This window comes from Myxine glutinosa, chromosome 2 (assembly GCF_964187855.1).
Source record: "Myxine glutinosa chromosome 2, kmMyxGlut1.1, whole genome shotgun sequence".
NCBI lineage: Eukaryota > Metazoa > Chordata > Myxini > Myxiniformes > Myxinidae > Myxine > Myxine glutinosa.
In genome coordinates, this window is record NC_136262.1 from 5,914,640 (window position 1) to 5,939,576 (window position 24,937).

The 24,937-nt window shown below is 44.5% G+C and overlaps 1 protein-coding gene across 3 annotated transcripts in view; it reads right to left on the bottom strand.

Moving 5' to 3' along the window:
- LOC137422079 (phospholipid-transporting ATPase ID) overlaps positions 1 to 24,937 on the bottom strand; it is a 266,687-nt gene that overhangs the window by 110,665 nt on the left and 131,085 nt on the right. For all 3 annotated transcript variants that reach the window (XM_078772922.1, XM_078772921.1, XM_078772923.1), the window contains 4 exons: positions 11,193 to 11,265; positions 10,995 to 11,065; positions 10,780 to 10,862; positions 8,405 to 8,563 (listed from right to left, as the gene is read on the bottom strand). In XM_078772922.1, the coding sequence (XP_078629048.1) occupies positions 8,405 to 8,563; positions 10,780 to 10,862; positions 10,995 to 11,065; positions 11,193 to 11,265 (386 nt within the window). The remainder of the gene's footprint in view (positions 1 to 8,404; positions 8,564 to 10,779; positions 10,863 to 10,994; positions 11,066 to 11,192; positions 11,266 to 24,937) is intronic.

The window sequence follows — 24,937 nt, forward strand, 5'->3', positions numbered from 1 at the left end:
CATATGGCCATATCATAGCATTGATAAATCACTTCCAGAAGTTGTACTTGATCCTTGTTTGTGCTTGTTTACAGTGATATTAACTCACATTTGAATACGATAAGTGTTTGCCACGGTAAATAAAATTAATGCAAAAAAATAATAATCTGGTTTGTATGTTTTGCATTCACAGTGTATCAAATAATGTTCAACACAACAAAGATTAATACAATTGGAGAATTTCACTAATATTGCTCAACACAATAAAAATTCAATGTGAAAATATGGGCAAAGTTCACAAGCCTGAGCCCTCAGAGCGCGCAAGCCTGAGCCCTCAAACCACACAAGCCTGAGCCCTCAGAGCGCGCAAGCCTGAGCCCTCAAACCACACAAGCCTGAGTCCTCAAAGTGCGCAACCCCGAGACCTCAAAGTGCCGAGCATGAGCCCTCAAAGCATGCAAGCCCGAGCCCACAAAGCGCGCAAGCCTGAGCCCTCAAAGGGCGCAAGCCCGAGCCCTCAAAGCGTGCAAGCCCGAGCCCTCAAACCACACAATCCTGAGTCCTCAAAGTGCACAACCCCGAGACCTCAAAGTGCCCGAGCATGAGCCCTCAAAACGTGCAAGCCCGAGCCCACAAAGCGCGCAAGCCTGAGCCCTCAAAGCGCGCAAGCCCGAGCCCTCAAAGCATGCAAGCCCGAGCCCTCAAAGCATGCAAGCCCGAGCCCTCAAATCATGCAAGCTCAAGCCCTCAAAGTGCGCAAGCCTGAGCCCTCAAAGCACGCAAGCTGAAGCCCGCAAAGCACGCAAGCCTGAGCCCTAAAAGCGCGCAAGCCCGAGCCCTCAAACCGTGCAAGCCCGAGCCCTCAAAATGCCCAAGCCTGAGCCCTCAAAGCGCGCAAGCCCGAGCCCTCAAAGCATGCAAGCCCGAGCCCTCAAAGTGCGCAAGCCTGAGCCCTCAAAGTGCGCAAGCCTGAGCTCCCCAAACACGCAAGCCCTAGCCCTCAAAGCACACAAGCCCGAGCCCTGAAAGCGCGCAAGCCAGAGCCCTCAAAGCATACAAGCCCGAGCCATCAAAGTGTCCAAGCCATCAAAGTGCCCAAGCCTGAGTCCTCAAAGCACGCAAGCTCGAGCCCTGAAAGCGCTCAAGCCAGAGCCCTCAAAGCGTACAAGCCCGAGCCCTCAAAGCATACAAGCCCGAGCCATCAAAGTGTCCAAGCCAGAGCCCACAAAGTGCCCAAGCCTGAGTCCTCAAAGCACGCAAGCTCGAGCCCTCAAAGTGTCCAAGCCAGAGCCCTCAAAGTGCCCAAGCCAGAGCCCTCAAAGCATACAAGCCCGAGCCATCAAAGTGTCCAAGCCAGAGCCCTGAAAGTGCGCAAGCCAGAGCCCTCAAAGCATACAAGCCCGAGCCCTCAAAGTGCGCAAGCCTGAGCTCTCCAAACACGCAAGCCCTAGCCCTCAAAGCACACAAGCTCGAGCCCTGAAAGCGCGCAAGCCAGAGCCCTCAAAGCACACAAGCTCGAGTCCTGAAAGCGCGCAAGCCAGAGCCCTCAAAGCGTACAAGCCCGAGCCATCAAAGTGCCCAAGCCAGAGCCATCAAAGCGCGCAAGCCAGAGGCCTCAAAGCACGCAAGCCTGAGCCCTCAAAGCACGCAAGGTGAAGCCCGCAAAGCACACAAGCTCGAGCCCTGAAAGCGCGCAAGCCAGAGCCCTCAAAGCACACAAGCTCGAGTCCTGAAAGCGCGCAAGCCAGAGCCCTCAAAGCGTACAAGCCCGAGCCATCAAAGTGCCCAAGCCAGAGCCATCAAAGCGCGCAAGCCAGAGGCCTCAAAGCACGCAAGCCTGAGCCCTCAAAGCACGCAAGGTGAAGCCCGCAAAGCACACAAGCCTGAGCCCTCAAAGCACGCAAGCCAGAGGCCTCAAAGCACGCAAGCCTGAGCCCTCAAAGCACGCAAGGTGAAGCCCGAAAAGCACACAAGCCTGAGCCCTCAAAGCACGCAAGCCCCGAGTCTTCAAATTTTTTTATTTATTAAGGTTTCTGAAATCAGTAGCAATGATACTGCCACGTGGGGACGGTTAACATAAACCCCTGTGAGTCAAGGTTATAATATCCCTATGAAGGATGGTTTTTATACTACACAGCGTTCAATCTTACACTATGATTCCCCAAGGACCACACCAAACAAAGCCGAACTTGATGATGCAATGCAAAGGAGGCAAAAGGTGGGAAAACATCTCTTGTATTTAAAATGGGGTTTATTTTTTTTTTAATAATACGGGGATAAAAGTAGACTAGACGCCATAATAAATAAACAGGACAGGTCGGGCGTTCAAAGGACAAACAACCAGGGAGGCACATGCACTTGTGTACAATGAAAATAAAAAAACCCACTGTGGCACCAAATATGAATACCACGACTCGCTCAACAAAGGGGCATGAGCAAGGGTTTGAGTAAGGCACACGATGGTTTGGGGCCTGGTATGGCCCATGCAGGATTATGTTGCACAGGGCTGGTGGATGGCGATGGTTGTCGAGGTGGATGCGAGGGATTGTGAGGCAGTGGCCTCATTTTCTGCTCTGCACGACGATGAAGCAAAGAGGTATAGTGATGAAGAGAGGCAGCCAAGCAAAGAGGTGCTATTCTGCCTCTTCAAAGGTACAATTCCAAATGCTGCGCTGAGCACAGCTATAGCCCTCAAACTTTAGGACCACCTTCATGCACAGCGGATGCTTATCATTAGCCGCCCGTATCTGTCGGCGTGCCATCTTTCAGGCTGTTGCTTCCCAATAAATTATTAAGCAGGTCTTACACCCCCTCGCCAAGGGCAGCCAATATCACCACCATGGCTTGCCGTGCACCGGTCAAACAGTCCGTCCTCACCTTTGCACTTTGTGCCCAAGTCCTCACCCAACTTCACTCAAAAACAGGAGGTTTTACACCACAAACTTACTCTGTAGTCTATACAATCTTAAAGTTAACACTCACTGTGCTGTAACTAAGTTTGAATGTAAATGCATATTTATGCTTCACCCATGCTTTGCCTCATGCATATTCATGCCCCACTCATGGGTTGTGTCATCTCCGCTGGGGCGGTGGGCGACAACTTGACTTCCCATTGGGCAGCGAAAGTGTGTGGATTTATGTGACAAAAGCATGGTTTATTACTGTCGCACTGAAGTGTTTTAAAATAAAGTGAGAAGTAATTTGAACCTTTCAATGTTGGAAAGCTGCCTGGAGCATCCCTTCTTCAAATAATCTGGACACGAGGGCTGTTCCAGTGTAGTAAAAAACCTACTTTATTTCACGCTCTTCTTGCTGCCAAGCTGATATTGATTCTACGTGGGCGTCCATTGGGATTACAACAAACCGGGTTATTTCTCACCAAATCACATGTACACCCATGTTGTACCCGCATACAATTTGAGGACAGATGCCATACATCCGGCAACAACATTACCAGTGTCTCGCCATTCACTGTTGGGTTGAGACATCAAGCCATCAATCATGCCAACTGTGATGCCTGCCGTGTAGGACTTTGTGAACTGTCTCATTGAGACTTCGTTTTAAATAAGATTTCTATGTTTGATGATCAGCCTGAGAAATTCAGGACAGGGCGTGCAGCCTCCCAGAACATTATCAAAGGAGTGCCGCTTTCATCCGATGAACTGCTTCACCTCATTGTTTAGCATACGGCTAATGGTTCACAATCCAAAGCACGAGTAGAGCATCTCAATCGAGTCTGCATTTCTAACCTTGATGTCGGATTGGAGCAGGTCTTTAATCGCCTTCAAGAACGATTCGGCAGCGACGAAGCACTTACACAGTCATTGCTAAACAAGCTGGAACATTTGCCTCGAGTCTCTCCTCAGGACCGCAGAACTCTGCAGAGGTTTAGCGACACCATCGAGGAAATCGAGGCTGCCTAAAGCGATGGCTCACTTCCCGGACTTGCAGCTTTGGATATATCTCTGTTCCTCAAACCAATCATAGCGAAGCTTCCACCTGACCTCGGGGATCTTTGGAGGGTGGAGGCCTTCAAGTATAAAGAAACTCACAATGTCACCTTTCCAGCATTTTCGATGCTTGCATCCTTCGTTCGGCACAATGTAAAAATTCAAAATGACCACAGTCTGATGATTTCCTCAGAATATGATGACAAATTACGGTATTCAGCTACTAAGGTGAGAGCCGAATTCACCATGAAGAATACCATGCTTGCCTTCAGTAATGACACTCATCCAACGGTCAGAGTAAGCAAGACAAATGTCACGGGTGAATTGCTGCCACAGATTGTCAAACAACTGCTGCAGTTGCATCGTCTTCTGTAACTCTGCAAATTCGTCAAATGGAAGATCTGCAACACTTCTGCCCTATTCACAGGATCACGCATCATCTTGCGCGTTGCAGAGTATCAAGAGTAAAAACATTGCTATCCAGACTTTCTCGACAATGGAAGGACATCAGTCTGCTCACCATGCTCTAATCTTGTCACGGTCAAGGACGTCATCCTACCAGATCGCCACGTCCCTTAAGGACAGCTCTTCGGGTGATCCTTCAATCACAGAGCTAATGACGAAGGGGTCGGCAGTGACGTTTATCAGCGGACAGGACAAGGAATGATTACAAGCTAGGTCGCTCCATAGAAGACCACCGTTTTCTGGCGATCAGGGAGGACGGATTCATCAAGAATGACAACGGTGACAGGGTGGCTCCGTTACTCTTCAGAGATGATGTAAAGCTTCCAGAAAATCGACTCTTTGCAATAAACTACTTAAAGTCTCTTTGCAAGCTTCTGGATAAGAAACCAGCCATTACACAGCAATAAGTCGACTTCATGGCGAAACTCTTTTCCAAAGGACCTGTGGGCCTCTCTTCGCCTGCATAATCAGGTCTCTCGTCACCTGCGTCTGCGGGTCCCTTTTATCGCCTGTGTCTGCGAGCCCCTCCCGTCGCCTGTATCTGTGGGCCTGTCGTCACCTGCGTCTGCTGGCCCCTGCGTCTGCTGGTCCCTGCGTCTGCTAGCGCCTCCCAAGGCTTGTGGATCATATCTGCAAAGTTTCACCTCCATCTGTCTCGCCGTTCTGGAGAAGATGAAATTTAAAGGTTTATTCTTCAAAACATATGGCTGCCAGACCATCTGACCTATGAAGTTTACACTTCACCCTATATTCCCCAAGGCTAATAGTTCAAGTACATCAAGTTTCACATCGAGCTAGTAAGTCATTCCGGAGAAGATTTTTGAAGGTTTTTGTCAGTACCATATGTAAGGTGTTGGTGTATGCAGATGATCTGGTGTTGATTGCGAAAAGTATGGATGGACTGAAGGAAAAGATGAACAAGTGGAAGGAATGTATGGAGACAAAAGGTCTGAAGGTGAATATCGGAAAGACGCAGGTGATGGCAAGTGGTAAAGCATGTGGTGAGGTGCAAAGAACTGGGAAGTGGCCATGTGCTGTGTGCAGGAAGGGTGTCGGAGTGAACTCCATTCAATGTACAATGTGCGCTGCGTGGGTTCATCAAAAATGTAGTGGTCTGAGAGGGTCATTAACCAGTGTGGCAGCTACATTCAAATGTAAGGTGTGCACAGAGGGAGCTGCAGATGGAGGAAATGTTGAGTTGGATCTTGGAGACGGCGTGAAGCTGGAAGGTGTGAAAACATTTTGCTACCTCGGAGACATGCTGAATGGAGAAGGTGGATCAGACTCGGCAACGGTTGCTGGAGTGAGATGTGCATGGAAGAAGTTTTGGGAACTGAGTGGCGTGCTGATGAGGAGGGGAGTGTCGTTGAAGCTGAAGGGAAAGGTGTATGCTGCATGTGTGAGAAGTGTTATGATTTATGGGAGAAAGACATGGGTAATGAACGTAGAGCAGCAACGAAGGCTGGAAAGGGTGGAAATGCGAATGGTTCGGTGGATGTGCGGAGTATCGTTGAGAGAGAGGAAGACAAATGATGAATTGCGAAAGATGATGGGAATAGAGCCTGTGATTGATGCTGTGAAGAGGAACAGGTTGAGATGGTTTGGTCATGTGTTGAGGAAGGATGAAAGTCACTGGTTGAGAAGAGTAATGGAAATGAATGTAGAAGGAAGTAGAGGACGGGGAAGACCGAGAAAGACTTGGCTAAAGATGGTGGAAGAAGAAATGTGGGCAAGGGGGTTAACAAGGAGAGATGCAGAAAATAGGGCAAAATGGAGAAGATTGTCATGGGGACCGCAAGGCTAACCCCTGCTCTAGCAGGGAAAATGGCCTTAAAATGCATGTTGTGTTGTTGTTGTTTGTCAGTACCATATGGCTGCCAAATCACATGACTGACAACGTCATCAATTTACACTGACTCTTCTTGGGTAAGGAATCACGTTTGTGAAGTTTCGTGTTGATCAGATAAGGTTTGTTTTTCTCTCCAATATGGCTCCCAAATCACGTGATTTATGACCTCAAAGTTTTCACACTGTATGCAACCATGGTATTGGATGCTATTTTAATGTTTCACACCAATAGCTTAAGTGGTTTCATAGAAATAATTGTTTAATATTTCCGTTCAATCCAATTCATCAGCCACACCATGTGACCGATGACATCATCAATTTAATTAGGTTGACCAATTTATCCCTACATCACCCTCAATCATTTTCATACTGATTGGATAGAGCGTTCTACATATCCAATTATGATGTCATATTGAAGGCAACGCCGATGTCATCATTACCAACACTTATTCACCATGTGGAGTACTTGACAATATGTCGTTTCATTTTTGTCCACGGATCGGTTTCGGAGATATAGAGGTCCAACATTTTAACCTCTTTCCAAACATGGCTGCCACACCACTTGACTGATGACGATGAAAATGTGTCAATCACTCAAGCGTTTGCAGAGAGAATGTATTTTAAAGGGAATACAACAACAACAACAACAACAACAGGCATTTTAAGGCCATTTTCCCTGCTAGAGCGGGGGTTAGCCTTGCGGTCCCCATGACAATCTTCTCCATCTTGCCCTATTTTCTGCATCTCCCCTTGTTAACCCCCTTGCCCGCATTTCTTCTTCCACCATCTTTAGCCAAGTTTTAAATAAAGGGAATAAACCCGCAAAACGGCGGCAGAAGTACAACATAGAACAAGAACAAGAATAAACATCACAAAATCAATAGAGTACCAGCCTGTAAGGCCTGGTACCCTCATTAGTGCAGAAGATAGTTTATGATGTCAATGAATTAGTCAAACTAAAGATTGCCAATTGTGAAAAGATAGCAATATTCAAGTGCAAATAAACTAAAGATAGTTGATATTAATGAGTTAATGTGAGAGCATTGAGAGGAAAATGGCTCAACTTCCTCAATAGTTGAATCACTAAAATTTAAAGAATAATGGGGGCAAAGATTCAAGAAACAGGAATGGATAAGAAATTCAGAGGCTGATGAAACTCCAAGGATAGGTAATGTGTATCAAACGACACGAGGCTAATGGAACAGTCAATTGGGTTATGGCAGATACTTTTAACACCTGGAAAACTCCTGTGCCTCGTCGTCCGACTTCGCCCGTGTGTACTGCATCGTCTCCCATCATATATATATATATCCATGCTCCAAGAGAACGCCATTCCGTGCTGCCAATATTGCCTGGACTAAAGGTGTGTACACACACCTCTGAGCTGTCGAGCATGGATTTGAATCCTGGCACAGCTACAAACACTATCATTGACAAATGAGTATAGAATTGTTCATCAGCATGACAATGGCAGCTCGATGCTGGCGTATTAATCTGTTCTTTCTCGCAGCACACTCCAACGATAGACGTATCAGCAGCAGGTTGTAGCTTTCCAGCCAAGGAGAAGGTTGTGGTTTAATCAATCAACGACAATAGGTCTTGCTGGATAGCGCCAGCAAGGGTTTAGAGAGTGCAATTCGGTGTGGCCTTCGCGTTTAAAAGGCCCATTTTGATTTGGCTGCTTTCCATGAACATGTTTCCCAGTGGCTCTTTGAGTCCAACAACGTCAGTTAAAGCAACAACAAAAAAGAAAAACAGACTTGGAGGTAACAAACGCTATATTACATTTGAGGTTTTGATGAAAATGGAAATTAGGAAACAACATCTGCAATAAAAATCAGAGTGGATGTCTAGTTTGAGCTGATAGAAGTCTTAGCAATGTGGTGGTGGTTTTCACTACCCCGCACTTTGTGTATATTGTGGGAATTTGAAACACCGTGCAGTACAGATGGAAAAGCTCCTCTAAAATGGAGTTTGAGAAGCGTGTTCGTCAAGCCAAGCCACATTCTCTCATCAAGTTGGCCATCCTGCTCCCAGTCAAATTCCAACAGTTTTAACATGTATGTTTAATAGCACATGTACGCATTGTAAACTATTGCAGGAGCACAAGAAAGTTCATTTTGTTTCATCAAAGCAAACAAAAGCACGATTAACAACCCCACCTGCAAACAGAACGAGGCCAAAGCACCAATCGGTGTTACGCAAAACACATCCTCGGAGGAGCATGCTCTCGTTGTCGAGGGGGAGGCTGTCCCCATTCCAGTGCAGCGAGCCAGCAAAACGATCGAGCTTGTTGTTGGGTGGTTCACACACGACCTCGCCTGGAAGAAGCAACAACCATCGAGTTGAACTCTTTCCCAATGCAAATGATTAACTTCAGACTTTCAAGAAGTCTTTGTTTTCAAGAAGAATGTTTTGGCTTTTGAGCATGCAGCACTCTGATGAGAACAGAATCATTCAGTCTTCATCAAGGGAGCAGTTGCATCCGCTAACGACAATAACACTCGGTACAGCACATACCACCATCAGGTGAAGTCTTTACGTTTTGTATCCCATTGATAGGCCGGATCTGGATCTAATCGGGTTGGTGTCACCTAACCAACCCATCCACTAAATTTTCTCATAAACCATCCATAACTTTTTGAAATATCATGCCATATACAAGAGAAAATATCATGCCATCATTTTTGGCTCCGTCTCTCAATGGTGAAGAATCACTCATAAAATTAAATAATACTCGTATCCAGATCCGGAATCGGATCTTCACCAAAATCGAATCAATTTGGCCTCGTCACAAACCCAACCTGCCCACCAAGTTTTGATAATGCAGCTACAACAACAAGCACAAATTCCATGCTGCTGTTATGACCAAACAATAAGACCAAAACCATCGTTTCACGGACACAATGCAAGGGGTGGGGAGACCCTCATGGAGGTGACATTGCGGTGACATTGCGGAGAAGCAAGGGGTGGGGAGACCCTCATGGAGGTGACATTGCGTAAAAGATGCTTCCTTGTAGAGATAGTCAGATATTATTTGATTCTTTGAAAAATTATTTGCACTCAGGTATGTACATTACACAGCTCACTGAAGGCCTTTACGTTAGAGGGGAGAGCAATTACACTCACGAGACGTCAAATGAATAATTAAATAAATCCTGTTTGACGATAAACTTTGAGAGAAATAAAAACCTTGTGTTACACGTCACAAACTACTGTTGGGATACAGTCCAAACATTTCAAGAGAAAGGTAAAAATTTCAAAATAATTGTTGATTTCTGACAGTTCGGGTGGATTCTGAATCGGGCTCGAGTGACGCAACCTCTCCCAAACCACCATTTTTCGATGGCCAACCAAAAGGTACCCTCTAGTTTGCTAGATTGTATACCACGTGACCACGTATAGCATACCACATGCGTTCCCACCGAAGATACAACAAAGATGTCCAATAAATAAACCAAAGTCGATGACAACAATGTGGCTCCTGTAACTCATCGAGTCAACCCACGAGTAAAGGTAGCGGCATTATCCACCCGTGACCATCATTTTGTGCCCTAGGGATACGGAATTTGTCACCTGCTGCCTAGCAAAGTAAAAACGTGAATGGAGGGAGGACTTGTAGGTGGCATATGACATTGGGGGAGGCGGCACAAAACTCTGCCATTGTGCATATGTAATAAATAGATTGCTCCTATTCATATTTAAGTGCTTGACGTTGAGTTTGCTGCATGTACAACAAACTGATGTGGTTCGGTCACATGATTCATAAAACTAGATTTGACAATGTTTATATAGGACAAAAGAAAGGTGACAATGGGGAGAGGGGCAGAAGTGATACCTTAGTTTTACGTTACGTTTCTATTCTGTAACATGACTTTCTGTACGAATTGATATAAACTTGCATCCTTCACATTATATAGGAAGGCCAATCAAATTATTCTCAATTTGAAACATTATAATTGGAATGAATGAATGAATGGATTGTACAAGTTTTTACTTGTAATGGTGACCATCAATCACTATAACAGTTAAACTTGGGTATTTAAGGGAAACAAACGATGAACAAAAGTGATAAAAATAAGAAAATGCTGATAAAATGCAAACATGGTTGTTTAAAAATAAAATAAATAAATAAAGCAGACATGAAGCAAGTGTCCGTGAAATGAAAACGTCGTCATTTGAAGGGCACTGCATTATAAAAGCTCTTAGTCGCTGTATTGGGACAAAGTGAATGAGAAAGTTTTAAAAATTCATGCTTGGCTGAAATAGGCCGAGCCAAGAAACGTTTCAGACATCATGTCCCTCACAGTGGAGGGAAAAACAAAATTGCCAATTCTTTTTTTTTCAAGCTAAATAAATAAATAAAGAGGGAATCGAGTCAACTTCATGAAACTTCCAAATAAAAAATATCTTGTGAGAAGACAGAGGTTAACATATCAATAACACATTTTGATGATCTGGCGCCGCTATGACGAGTCCAGCCATGCTCAGACACTGAACACACCGCTCTTAATGATGGCAAACAAATGCGTTTTACCGTTAAATTGTGCAAGCAGACAAATGTTGTCCCCGAGTTCAGAGGTGATGGGAAGAGCCTGCCGAGCCTTCAGATTTGTCTCGCTGTAGGTAAAACATCGCAAGTGTCAGAATTTTAAGGCTCAAACAGCATTGTGGGGACTGGTATAAAGTGGGTAGGAGTGATGCGAGGCGACTCATCAGGAATGGATAATTTGCAAACATAGAACTACGTACCCATCGAGCTCTGCCGTTTCAATGTAGCACAAACCATGTGGCTCACTACTAGAGAGCAGTAGCAAGTCTGCCTGTGGGAAACAAATGCAGGGAGCTTTTAATGCCCACTGGGCTGCCTTGTGTGAAGAAGTGACAGGACAAGGTACGACCTCGCACGAGTAGGGCACGCCACCAGACCAGGGAAAAGGAAAAGATTACCGCGACAAATTGGTTGTCCTCCATCTTGATTATGTCCCCAACACGCACATTCATCCATTTTTCCTTTTGAACTCTGTGCAAAGCGATAGAGGTGCGAGATTAGAAATGACAACCTCACCAAATGACCGACATACTGTCAGCGTCGTTCCAAATTGAAGGAGAAGGTTACAAATCCAATGCCCGCTTATTTGACCGCTCAATTTGCAGTGCCAGCAAAAGAGGACAAACATCTCGTCACAAGCAATCCAAAGGAAAAGGGAGCGCATTAATATTTAACTACAGCATTAGCATCAATATTTCAGCATATTTCATGTGAAACTGGCAAATGGAACCCTTAACTTTCTATGTTTGTCCTTGGATGTTGTGACTATGTGACACGAGGATACTATGCGACAACACACAGAGAGTGAGTGAGAGCGAGAGAGAGAGGAGAGAGAGAGAGAGAGAGAGAGAGAGAGAGAGAGAGAGAGAGACTTTTTGTCCTTTTATTATAAAAGTATAAAACCAAAGTATTCCAACTCCACTTCACATACAAATCACAACCTCATTCCCAATGCATTTGCACAAAACACCCCCCATGCCCCATAACTCTTCAAACACAAGAAGGTTCCCCATGTTTACATGATAAGCATGTTCGAGCTTTATACGTGCTGACACCATCCCGATGAAACAAAAAAGTGCATTTTCATTTTTTCCACTACCTAATCTGGCTTTTCTGGTTTTATAAATTGCAAGCTTAGCAATTCCTAGCAAAAAATTCAAAAGAAAAATCACAGAGTTTTTCCTAGTATTACATGCAAGTCCATAAACAAAGATTGTAACAGAAAAAACTATTTTGAATTTACAAAAGATTCGGCTCAGATACAGAAACAGAGATGACAATCTCTTGCACTCAATAAACGCATGATACAAATGTTCAACATTACCACAAAAAGGACATAAATTAGACACAGCAGGGTTAAACTTCTGAACTAACACCTGTGTGGCCAGGGCGTGATGGACCAGTCTCCAATTTAGGTCTCCTGTACGTCCAACAGTAGGACTCCTGTACATTTCATCCCAATTTGGAGTGAGAAATGCTCCTGCAGGTAAAGACTCTTTCCACTTGTTCCTTAAGGGTGCTGCACAGCCCGGTAAGCACACCTCTAGACAAATTCTATACATTGCCCTTTTTCCCATGATGTGGAACACACTGGATTCTTCGCTGTGAGAGGAAAACACACCATGTTGTTCCTGGGCAGTGACTGAGAGTTCAGGGAAGGTTAAACGAAAGTCTACTTCTTCATTTACCCCATTCCACCCAATGTTTAAATCTAAAAAAGTCTGGGATACAATCTTTATGACCCTGCTCACTATTCTAATTGAACGCAAGCCAATTTTTCCAGAAACAGCGCTGGCAGACAACCATCGAGAGAGAGAGAGAGAGAGAGAGAGAGAGAGAGAGAGAGAGAGAGAGAGAGAGAGAGAGAGAGAGAGAGAGAGAGAGAGAGAAGGGAGAAGAGATAAGAGATAAGAAAGAAGAGAGAGAGAGACTTTTTGACTTTTTAGACTTTTTATTACAAAAATATAAAAATACAAGCCAGTCGGTGAAGATACTATTCAATACAGGCACAATAATCAAAAACACAGAAAAGAAAAAAAAGATAATGACAGGAAAGGAAAGGAATTCACAACAGTACAATGAACTAGAAAAGAAAAACAACAACAGAAAAACCGACCATACACTGATTCAATCCAAACAAACCTACAAATATATCATCAATTTATTCTCCTGCACCATGCAGATCCCATCAAAACACCAAATGTTCATAAACTCATCAATACATTTCTTTCTTTCAGAAACACAAAATTCAAGTTCGAGTCTTGCAGACATCAAGGCATTAGAAAAGAACAAGACATCACATTGCCCAATCGGCTTTCCTTTCAGTTTTTCCTTCCTCGATAAATAAATTGCCATTTTCGCCGTGGCCACTAAAAACAAAAACAACATATGTACATGTTCTTTCATATCATTGAAACCAAAAATAAATGATCGCAGAGAAAAAGTGATCTTCATTTTTCCAGCCATGTAATTCAGCCATTGAAATAAAGGCACAAGCCTTGCACAATCAACGTATGCATGGAACACATCCTCTGTGTAAACACAGAACGGGAAACACGTAGATGTGGGCGTGAAATGACTCACTAATTTATTAGACGGAATGATCCAGTGTATCATTCGCCACTGGAGATCACCTGTCCTTTTGCTTACCAGCTTACTGTATATTGATTCCCATGCAGGCTCAGATGGGAGTCCTTCCGGCATTAGCCCTTTCCACCTGGCCACTCCATTTAACGGTGAGTTCCCAAGCAGAACTGAAGTACATAAACGATACAGGTCTTTACTACTGCATTTCTGAAAAATGTTTTGTCCCTCACTAATTAGGGGCAAGTCTCCGTGACTAGACTGGCAATTTCCTGGTTTATTGGTACAATCAATGGATGTCACCAAAACTTCCTGGGTCCATCTTAGTCTAAGTTGGAAGCTTTTCTTTACTATTTCCTTTAGGACTCTTCCGATTATTCTGTTTGACCATATTCCAGTCATATCAGCTATCTCTTGCACCGACTTCCACCCCCAACCAGAATCATGGCGGAGGTCCAACACTTTGATTATGCCTGCTGTAATAAAGTGTTGATAAAAGTCTCGGCTTCTTGGAATTGCAGGAAAAAGCGGGTTGTAAAAAAGGGGTTCTTCCACAAACATGTTTGTAGCATAGGTTTCTTGCTGGCGACTAGTCGAACGGCTTTGCCAGGCATTCAGAAGGCTGGTAGATGAATGATGGTAGATGAGATGTGTCGACATGTTGGAGTTGGACTAAGAAAAGTTCAAGGCCGTATCCGAGCCCGCTTGCTTTTCGCAGCACGTGATAGGCCAGAAGTCGGCTTGGCAGTCTTTCCTTGTACAGCAACTGCTTTATGGTGCACAGCCGAAAAGCCATGATACGACTTTTTATGTCGATCAGTCCCTGGCCACCTTCAGACAAGGGGCTACATATGACATTTGGTAGTAACCAATGGTGACCACTCCAAAAAAAATCCAACAGTAGCCTCTGCACTGCCTTTAGTAGTGCCTCCGGCGGCTGAAGGCAGATAAACCTATGCCACAGGGAAGAAGCCACCAAATTATTAACCACTAGAACCCTGCCTCTGTAGGAAAGGTGGGGCAGAGCTCGTTTCCACAGTCCCAGTCTTTTTTTGACATGCTCAACAATCCCGTCCCAATTTTTTAGGACGTAATGTGGAGATCCCAGGAAAACCCCAAGGTATTTGAATCCTCCTTCCACCCATTTTAACTTTGTTGGTAGATGCACAAGTGGTACCAGCACTCTTCCAGGTGGAATGTTCTTGAGACAGGGAATCCATAAGGCCTTACTCTTGTCCCAGTTACACTTGAAAGAAAAAGTGAGGCAAAAAAGATTTAAACATTCAACAAGTGCTGGGATATCACTCTCCTTCTTAACAACCACACAGACATCATCTGCATAAGCCGATACCACTACTGAAGGACTCCCAAGGGATACAGTCACTCCTGAAATATTTTTCCTAAATAAAATTAGGAGTGATTCCATTACCAAGGAAAATAATAACCCAGAAACCGGGCATCCTTGTCTCACCCCTCTTTGAACCTGTACCGGAGAGCTGAGTTCGTTATTTATTAAAAAAAAACTAAATATATTGTTGTACAACAAAGTCACGTAGGCCCTAAAATTGACACCAAAGCCACATGCTTCTAGCACACGATACAAAAAAACATGATCCACAAACATGTTTGTGGATCGGACTATCATCGGACTATCAAAAGCCCTTTCCAAATCGAGGAATATTATCCCAAAATCTTTTTCCAAGCAATCACATTCCATTAAATCTCTGATCAAAAAAATATTATCATAAATAGATCTGTTTGGGGTGCAGTAATTCTGATCATGGTGGACTAGATCACCGATTACCGTCTTCAACCGACTGGCCAACACTTTTGACAATATTTTGTAGTTCTTACATAATAACGAGACCGGCCGCCAATTCTTTATCTGTCGTAGATCCCCAGTCTTTGGAATCAGCGACACCACTGCTCTTCTGAAGCTTAGTGGGAGTTCTCCAAGCACCAAGGATGATTCCAGGACATTCAATAAATTCAGGGCCCAAAAGGTCCCAAAAAGCCAAGAAAAATTCTGCCTGTAGGCCGTCAATCCCAGGAGCTTTCCCAGAGTCCATTTCACTTAGGGCCTGCATTAGCTCAGGCAAAGTAATTGTTGAATCCAGGCCCAGGCACTGAGGCTCAGTTAGGGATGAAAGGTGAGAAGTTAAAAATTCCATGGTTTGCTCACAAACATTTTGTTTTGCATAAACTTTTGAAAAAAACTCTCTAATGCACAACCTTACATCTCCAGGGTTGGCAACCATGTTTCCCCTAAAGTCTTGCACAGAGAAAAGGGTTTTTGGTGACTTATTGACAAAATCCATTTGGAAGAAAGATTTACTAGGGGTGTCTGATACCTTTAAATTGTTTATTCTTAATCTGATTAACAGGCCTGCTGCTTTCTCCTGAATCAGCTCTCTCAGTTGAGCCTTCTTTTCAACCAATAACCTGTGGTCTCTTCTGTTATTATCTTTAGCCAGTTTACACTCTAACCGTATAATATCAGCTTCTAAACAAGCCATTGTTATATTTTTTACGTCAGTTTCATTTGAAACAAACTGCTGACAAAACACTCTAATCTGAGCTTTTGGTGTTATCCCACCATAATGCGAAAGAAGAGAAAGAGGGCTTTTTTGAAAGTTGGATGACCCAAAAAGCACGGAAGGCGTCTTTAAACAAAGCATCTTTGAGAAGACTGGTATTGAATTTCCAGTATGCACTTTTGCGTAAGGGTTGAGGGAAAAAGAGGCCCATGGTAACTAAATGATGATCAGAAAACAAAGATGGAAAATGATTTGGAGAGATAACCGCATTCTTGAACTGTGAGTTTATGTACCAACGGTCAGGTCTAGCGAAGGTCATTCTCCCATTGGCACATCGTCCCCAAGTACGTATACTCAGATTTGTTGGGGTAATGCAGTCTCCATGCATCTAGCACACCCACTGCCGAAAAATAGTTTAACAAATCAGTACTACCTTCGGGATGAGGTTCTGCTGTATTTCGGTTTATACTGGGTTTAAAGGTGCAATTAAAGTCACTCCCCATGCAAATACAATTATTGAGATCTATCGACTGCATGTGTCGAATTAAAGATGAAAAGAAAGCTCTTCATTCCACACTCTCACTTGGTGCATAAACGTTGAATAGTGTAAACCGAAAATTATTAATGACCAGTTCCAATGAAATAAAACCGGCCTTTAATCACCTCCTGGAAGAGGCATGACTCAGCTACTAGGCCTGGTCTGAGTAAAAAGGCTACACCAGCAGAAGAAGAAGACATGTTACTAAAAAAACATTGTCCTTTAAAGAGGCGACAACAGTCGTACTCCACATTTTGAATTATATGGGTTTCCTGGAGTAAGAGTACATCAATTTTCTTGCGCTCAAATAAACTTTTCACCTGAACCTGGCGGTTTTGGTTTGCACCTCCGCCGTTCATATTTAAGGTTCCAAAGGTGATTTTTTTTCATGGATTATCAAAAGGCGTGAGTGGTTGTTGGGAAATCTCGCGTCCCTGCTTTTGTAACAGCCTTTCTAAGCCGATGAAACAGCGACCTTGTTGAATGAAATTCATCCGGCCTCCTAATTATGTCCTTTGCAGCCTGGATGAATAAAATTAAATCAGGAAAATGATCTTTTACAATCACATTTCGCTGTCGGTAGGTGTCATTCAGAAAAGAAATAATAAGTTGAGGGGCTATGGATGTCTGATACGATGAAGATTGAGACAACTCAGTCATCTCAACTTCATCCTCTGATTCTGACAAATCAGAAACAGCTCCGCCTGGGTCACATATATCAGTCTGCACAGTCCCCATTTTGATTCCAGCCAAGTCCGAAGATTTGCTGGAATGTTCTATGGTAGAGTCATCTTCACTCTGGTACCCGGGACATTCAGCAGGAGCTGAAATCTCGGCTTCACACTCCTGTGCGGAGATGTTCACTGGCTCCGTTGACGAACCAGTATCATGATTTAGATCAGGGGTGGGGAACCTTTTTCCTGTCAAGGGCCATTTCGATTTTTAGAACATCCTTCGAGGGCCATGCTAAATTATTGAATACATATAAAGGACTCACCTAATGCGATGGCTGGAACTGTTTCTCTTTGGTGAGGCGTTTGGTGTCAGGTGGTAGTGATGATGATGCTACTCGCAGCTGGTTTTGCAGGTTTGGGTCAGTCAGTCTTGAGCGGAACCGAGTCTTTGCAAGAGTCAGTTTTGAAAAGAACTGCTCACAGCTGTAGGTCGTCCCAAACAGTGATGCAAACTTCAGTGCATGTCTCCTCAGAATGGGAAAATCCTCAGCACGTACATACAGTTTGTAGAACTCGAGCAAAGGGAGGTTGTTGTACCTAGCTTTGAGCTCGTCATTGCTTTGCAGCTCAATGATTTCGTGTTGTAGGTTGTCAGGCACATCAGCTGGTTCCACATTAAACGGCGTGGCAAATATGTTCAGTTCCCTTTGTTTACTTTTCATGTCCTGGAACCTCTCTCCAAATGCCTGGAGGAGTTTTGCACACTCAGCAGCATATTCAGATGTCATAGCAGGCTTTTGTTCTTGCAGAGTGGGAAAGTGGATAGTGTTTCCCCTTTCCAGTTGCACTTGCCACAGCTTTAGTTTAGCTTCAAATGATTTCACATGTGATTGCAGAGAGCTGAGAAGCTGGTTGGGACCTTTGAGCTTGACGTTCAGCTCTGACAGGTACTTGGTAATGTCCACCATGAAGCCCAAATCACACAGCCGCTTGCTATCACTGAGTTCCATTACAGGTTTCCCCTTCATCTCCATGAACTGTTTCACTTCTTCTCTCAGTGAGTAAAACCGTGTGAGCATATTTCCGCGACTCAGCCACCTCACCTCACAGTGGTAAACCAGATCTCCGTACTCTCACTCTAGTTCACTCAGTAGCTCCTTGAACTGGCGGCTGTTCAGCCCTCTGCTTTTGATGACGTTTATGGTGGAAACGACAGTTGTCATCACATTGTTGAGCTTCAGGGACTGTGCACACAGATTCTCTTGGTGTATGATACAGTGGCATACAACTAACTCACTTGGATCGAGACTGAGACGACTCATTTCTTTTTTGAACAATGCAGTCAATCCCTTTTGCGCGCCAACCATGGCTGGGGCTCCATCCGTGGCCAGGCCACTTAACTTGTCAAACTGCAGTTCGAATTTGTTCATAGCCAAAACAACTTGCTCAAACAAATCCTCACCTTTGGTGATGCCATGCATGGCTTGCAAAGACAGCAACTCCTCCCTCGTATCAAACTCAGCTGTAATCCCCCGCACAAAAATGGCTAGTTGGGCAGTGTTTGTTATGTCCGTTGTCTCATCGCAGGCCAGATAGAAAAACTGGAAATCTCTTGCGGTGTCCTTCAGTGTTTTCTCAATATATTGTGCCATGTCAGTAATCCGATCTGAGACAGTTCTTCGAGACAAACTGACACTTTGGAACAATTTTACTTTGTCCGGTGCGAGCAGCTCTGCAGCGGCAACAAGGCACTCCTTCACAAATTCTCCTTCCGAATGCGGCATCAGCTTCTTAGGGATTAGCTCACTCACCACAAAACTAGCATGCGTAGTGTTGTCTCGGTCAGATTGTGGTCTTATGAAGACTGCTTGTTGAGCACCAAAACTCAGCCGAAGAACGTTAACTTTATCCAAGCGCATTTGTCCTTTCAACTCGTCCAGTTTAGCATGTTTCGAGCTTTAATGACACTCGAGGTTGGCCTTTTTCATCACCGAGAGCGCTTCCCGACAAACTAGGCATACTGGCTTGCCTTTTACTTCCACAAAGAAATAATCGTTTGCCCATTTCTCTTGGAAAGCGCGACATTCCGCATCTACCTTTCTTTTCTTGTAAGTCACCATGCTTGCATATACTGAATGAAATGATGACATGAGATCACGCGATCACTTGACTGTCCGGAAGGTCGCATATCGCAGTTACGACTGTCCGGAACTCACTTGACTGTCCGGAAGGTCGCATATCGCAGTTACGATTAATCGCAAATTAGTTTTAATTTGATGGCAATTATTCTGTTAGCGCCAACATATTTTGCCAACGTCAAATAAATGAATAAGTTCTCAAATGTGCCGTCCGAGGCAGCGTGTGCTCGCCACGTTCGGCATTCGTTGACTGTTACAACACGTGAAAGCTCGCTCCTCTCTGATTGGTTGAATAGTTTTTGGCCATAACTTGGTTACCCTTTGTCCGATTAATTTAAAACCTTGAAAAGGAGAGATTACTGGAATTATAGATAGATGAATTGCCTCGCGGGCCAGAACAAACGGTCTCGCGGGCCGGATACGGCCCGGAGGCCGGAGGTTCCCCACCCCAGATTTAGATCTTTGGATTTAGATCATTGGTAAAGAGGAGCTTGGGGCTGAAACATTCCCATTCCGCTCAGTCTCAGCAGGTAGTGAAGGTGGCGGCTCACTAATGAGCTCACCATCATCTTTAGTCTCGCCATCTACTTTTTCTCCCAAGTTTTCGGTGCTGCCCGATAATGTTTTAGAATTAATTAATTCAGGTTCCTTCTCCCTGGTGTCAATACAGCTTGTGGACACCTGAGAAAGACGTTTCAGGGCATCTTCACCCACACTGTCTTTATCCAACACTACCTTTTTCAAAGTAATGTTGGAGTTCCAAGCACCAGGTGCTCTTCGTTTTTTTGTCACCACAATGGGATCTTCTTCCATCTCCTCACTGCACATAGCACCTGCAACAACAGGTGGGTTATCCGGGATTATTTCATTATTGACCGAATCAGCGGTGTTGTCGTTTTCACTAACACGAACAGGAGTATTATCCCTACCCCTCGTGTGCGAGGGAGCGGTGGTAGGAATCGTTCGGGTATTTCGGTTTACCTTGTTTCGTACATTAGAGACCGGGGTGTTATCTCTTTTACAATCAGCGTCACTATGACCTGCTTCACCGCACCTTACACACGATACCTTCGGACAAAACCTTTTCACATGGCCAAAAGCTCCGCAATGAAAACATGTTAATGAGGCCGATGACGCATACATCTGGTACACATGGTTGTTCACCTTTACCTTGAACGTGATGTTTAACCCCGTGTCATCGCCTCGATCCGGAAGCACCATATACACCTGCCGTCTGAAGCTCATCACGTGTTTCACACGTTCATCCTGAGACCGGAGCGGAATCATTGTGATTTTCGACACCACTGTTCCGTATCGCGACAAAACGGACATCAGCTGGTTGCAGGTTATAAATGGGGTTACATTAGATATGACGACCCTCATCGACAGAGTGTCCATAGGCGACGCCAAGACAAAGAGACCTGTCTGTGGTTAATCCCGCACTAACAACATCGTGAACGAATTTTTCATCGGACACAAATACAACAACTTTTTGATTCATTATCGACGCTGCTCGTACATTCTCACAACCGATTATTTTCCCCACCGACAAAACAATTTCCTCGGTGGAAGTTCCTTCGGGTGGAACACACACAAATGCATGCTTCCTTGTTAAGTTGTCGAACGCCTCTAACCGAGAGCGTGTATTCGCCATCCCAGCGAATTAACACCCCCCACTTGTCCGAACCGGACAAGTAGGTACCAAACCGAAATAAATCAAACTAGAATAAATAATAAACGTGCATTATAAGCACAAAAAGGCTTACAAAGCGTCGTCGAAGCCGGTAGGCCGCACCCAAAATGGGTCCGCTCTCAATCCACTCTCTCTCGAAGACAAAGGTGTAGAAAGGATGAAAACAAAATGCCAAAGTACACAGGATGGAAAAGGAGAGTGAGGGGGGGCAGGGGAGGGCAGGAGAGGAGGAAATCTCACAATGGACTTACTACAACACAGAGCATATGCTCACAGCCGCCATGATGCCACGGCCAACACAAACGGCCTGCAGGGGGCGAGAGAGATAGAGAGACTTTTGACTTTTGAAGTCCTTTTATTATCAAAATAATACAAAAAAAATTATATATTTATATCTTTACACCAACCATAAATACATGAAAAAGCAATGAAACGAAAAGGTTCCAGAAGTATCACGGCACACAATTTGCCAAAAGAAACCATTAACTTTATACAACCTACAAAAAAAACTACAAAAATATTACCAGTTGGTTCTCACGAACCTCACACAACCCTTCATGACACCAAGTATTGGTGAATTCATCAGGATTGTTTGCATCCGTCTTCTACCGACTCCTTTCTGGCCTTGCCCCCCCAGCTCTCTCTGTGCTCTGTCCCCCCAATATTCCTTCAGGTCACACAAGATCTGCCTGCAACCCTCTTATGGTTAAACTGCCAAAATCAAGACTCTCTGCTCACCTTCACTCCTTCATTCCTCTTTTCTCTCGCCTCTGGAACAAACTCCCTCACTCTCTTCAATCCCACTCCACCCTCCAGGTCTTTAAAACAGCTGTTCACCACCATCTCTTATCTTCCCCCATCCAAAACCTTGATCTTTTCTATCCCCGATAATTTCACCCCAATTCCACTTTTTGAAATACCAACTTCTGTCCTGGAAGTCCTTGGTGTCCTTGTGTTTTATACTTCTCCCACCCCCCTTCCCCCCTTCCCCCCTTCCCACGCCTCCTCCCCGCAAGCCCTCTCCCTTCCACACATCTCCCTGCTCTTAAATGTTGTGTGCTCTCAAGTGTTTGTGTGCTTCCCATTCTCTTGTCTTCTGCTCCCTCTTTTTATATATTTTGTTTGTCTGGTTGATTTGTTTGTGAAGTAAATGTCAGCTCTTTCACGAGCCTCGATTCAGTACACAAACAAAAATAAAAAAATCCTTATAGAAACAAAACTCGAGTTTAATTATTGCTGACACGAGGGCATTGAAAAACAACATAACATTGCATTCCCCCACAGGTTTACCGTTCAATTTCTCCCTTCTTGAGAGATATATTGTCAGCTTGGCTGTTGCGACAAGAAACCTCATTAACATGTTTTCCTTGCTTGACTTGGCATTAAAGCCGAAAATAAAAGAACGCAACGAGAAAACAACATTCATTCTGTGTGCCACAAGATTAAACCACCGAAACAAAGGAACCAATGTCACACAATTACTGAAGGCGTGGAACACGTCCTCCGTACATATGCAGAACGGGCAACATGTGGATGTAGGAGAGAAATGGTTGATTAACTTATTGGAGGGGACTATCCAGTGGATCAGTCTCCATTGGAGATCACCAGATCTTTTACTTACGAGCTTGCTATACATGGAGTTCCATACAGGTTCAGAGGGGGGTCCCACAGGCAACAGTCTCTTCCACCGGATTACTCCATTTAGCGGCGTATCCCCAGCAGTAACTTGACACATGACTTGTATAGCTCTTTACTGCTAGTCTCTTGAAAGGGGCTTAACCCCATGCTAACCGGGGGTAAGTCTTCCAACTTGAAGTGCACCAGTAACCCAGGAAAAACCCACTCATCGTGCAATGGTTTGAGCTCGTGGGACCAGCATACTCTCAGCTGTACCCCTATTCGTATCACCTCTCTCAACACTTTTGCAGTCACTCTTTCAGACCGAATTCGTGCTGGCTCGGCTACTTCTTGAGCTCATTTCCACCCGCAACCTGAAACTTGCCGGAGGTGCCATACTTTTGTGATGCCGGCAATTAGGAAATGCTGGCAGAGGTCCCTACTTTTGGGCATGTTTGGGAAAAGCCGATTGCAAAACAAAGGCTCTTGTGCAAACATATGGATGTCGTAGTTGTCTTCTTGACGGCACACTGTGAGGTTCTGCCAAGCATTCAACACACTCTGATAAAAAACAGGAAGAGGAGATGTCAACTTGTTGAAGCAGGACCAAGAAACATTCGCGGCCATATCCCAGCCCGCCAGCTTGCCGCAAAATGTAGGTGGCCAAAACATGGTTTGGTAATTGCTCTTTCGCCAAAAGTTTTTGCACAGAGCATAGCCGAAAGGCCATTATACGGCTCCTGATGTCGACCATACTCTGGCCACCCTCGGCCAATGGACAGCATACAACGTTTGGCCGTAACCAGTGATGCCCTCCCCAAAAGAACTCCAACAGTTGCCTTTGCACTTCCTTCACCAAGCCTTCTGGTGGTTGCAGGCAGATTAATCTGTGCCACAAGAAGGAGGCGACTAGGTTCTTGACTACCAAAACTCGGCCCTTATACGAAAGGTGAGGCAGGGCTCTCCTCCATCTACTCAATCTCTTTTTTACGCGTTCAGCAACACCTTCCCAGTTTTTCTGGCCGTACTGTGGGGATCCAAGAAACACTCCAAGATAGCGAACACCTTCATCCACCCACTTTAAACTTGCAGGAAGGTGTATTGGCGGGCCTTGCGCTATTCTAGATGCACTGTCCCTGACAGAGGGAACCCATAACGCTTTGCTCTTTTCCCAGTTGCACTTCAACGAGGAAGCTAAACCAAACAAATGTAGGCACTTAGCAAGAGCTGCAATGTCGTTATTGTTTTTAACAATGACTGCAACATCATCAGCATATGCCGATACGACAACTGGAGGATGTTCAGGAGATATACTCATTCCAGAAACGTTATTCCTTAGTAACACGAGAAGTGATTCCATTACAAGGGCGAACAGTAAGCCGGAGACAGGGCAACCTTGCCTTACCCCCCTTTGAACCTGTATGGGAGAAAAAAGCTCATTGTTCACCTGAACTAAACTGAATATATTGTTCGACAATAAAGCAATATAAGTTCTGAAAATAGCTCCAAATCCACAGGTTCAAGCACGTGATTCAAAAAGACATGATCGATGCTATCAAAAGCCTTTTCTAAATGAAGCAAAATTATACCAAAGCCATTCTGCACACAGTTGCCATCTATCAGATCTCTAATGAAAAATATGTTATCATACATAGATCTACCTGGGATACAATAACTCTGATCAGGGTGAACCAAATCGCAAATTACCTTTTTAACTCGATTCGCCAGAACTTTTGAAAGGATTTTATAATCAGTGCATAGTCGAGAAACAGGTCTCCAATTCTTCATGTGTCGCAAATCTCCAGCCTTTGGAAGAAGGGACATCACCGCTCTTCTCAAACTTAAAAGCAATTCTCCATGAGTCAGTGATGATTCAAGAACATGCATCAGTTCTGGACCTAATAGTTCCCAAAATTCCACATAAAATTCAGCTGGCAGTCCATCGATTCCAGGGGCTCTTCCCGAGTCCATTCCAGCCAGGGCTTGCGTTAACTCCTCGAGCGTAATTGGCGAGTCCATATCCAGCCGCTGGGCTCAGTTAACGAGGATAGGTGAGAGGTTAAAAGTCTCATTGTTTCATCACAAACAACCTGTTTTGAAAACAGTTTGGAAAAGAAATCTTGAACACATAACCGTCTGTCTCTGGGATTTACAACAACAGCTCCGCCAGGATTAATTACAGAAAAAATGTTCTTGGGTGCTTTACTGACAGAATCCAGACGAAAAAAAGCTTTACTAGGGGTATCTAAAACCTTTACGTTCTTAACCCTTAGTCTGAGCAACAACCCTGCTGCTTTCTCCTGGATTAACTCTCTCAACTGAGTCTTCTTTTCTCGTAATAACTGGAAGTTTCTTGCATTATT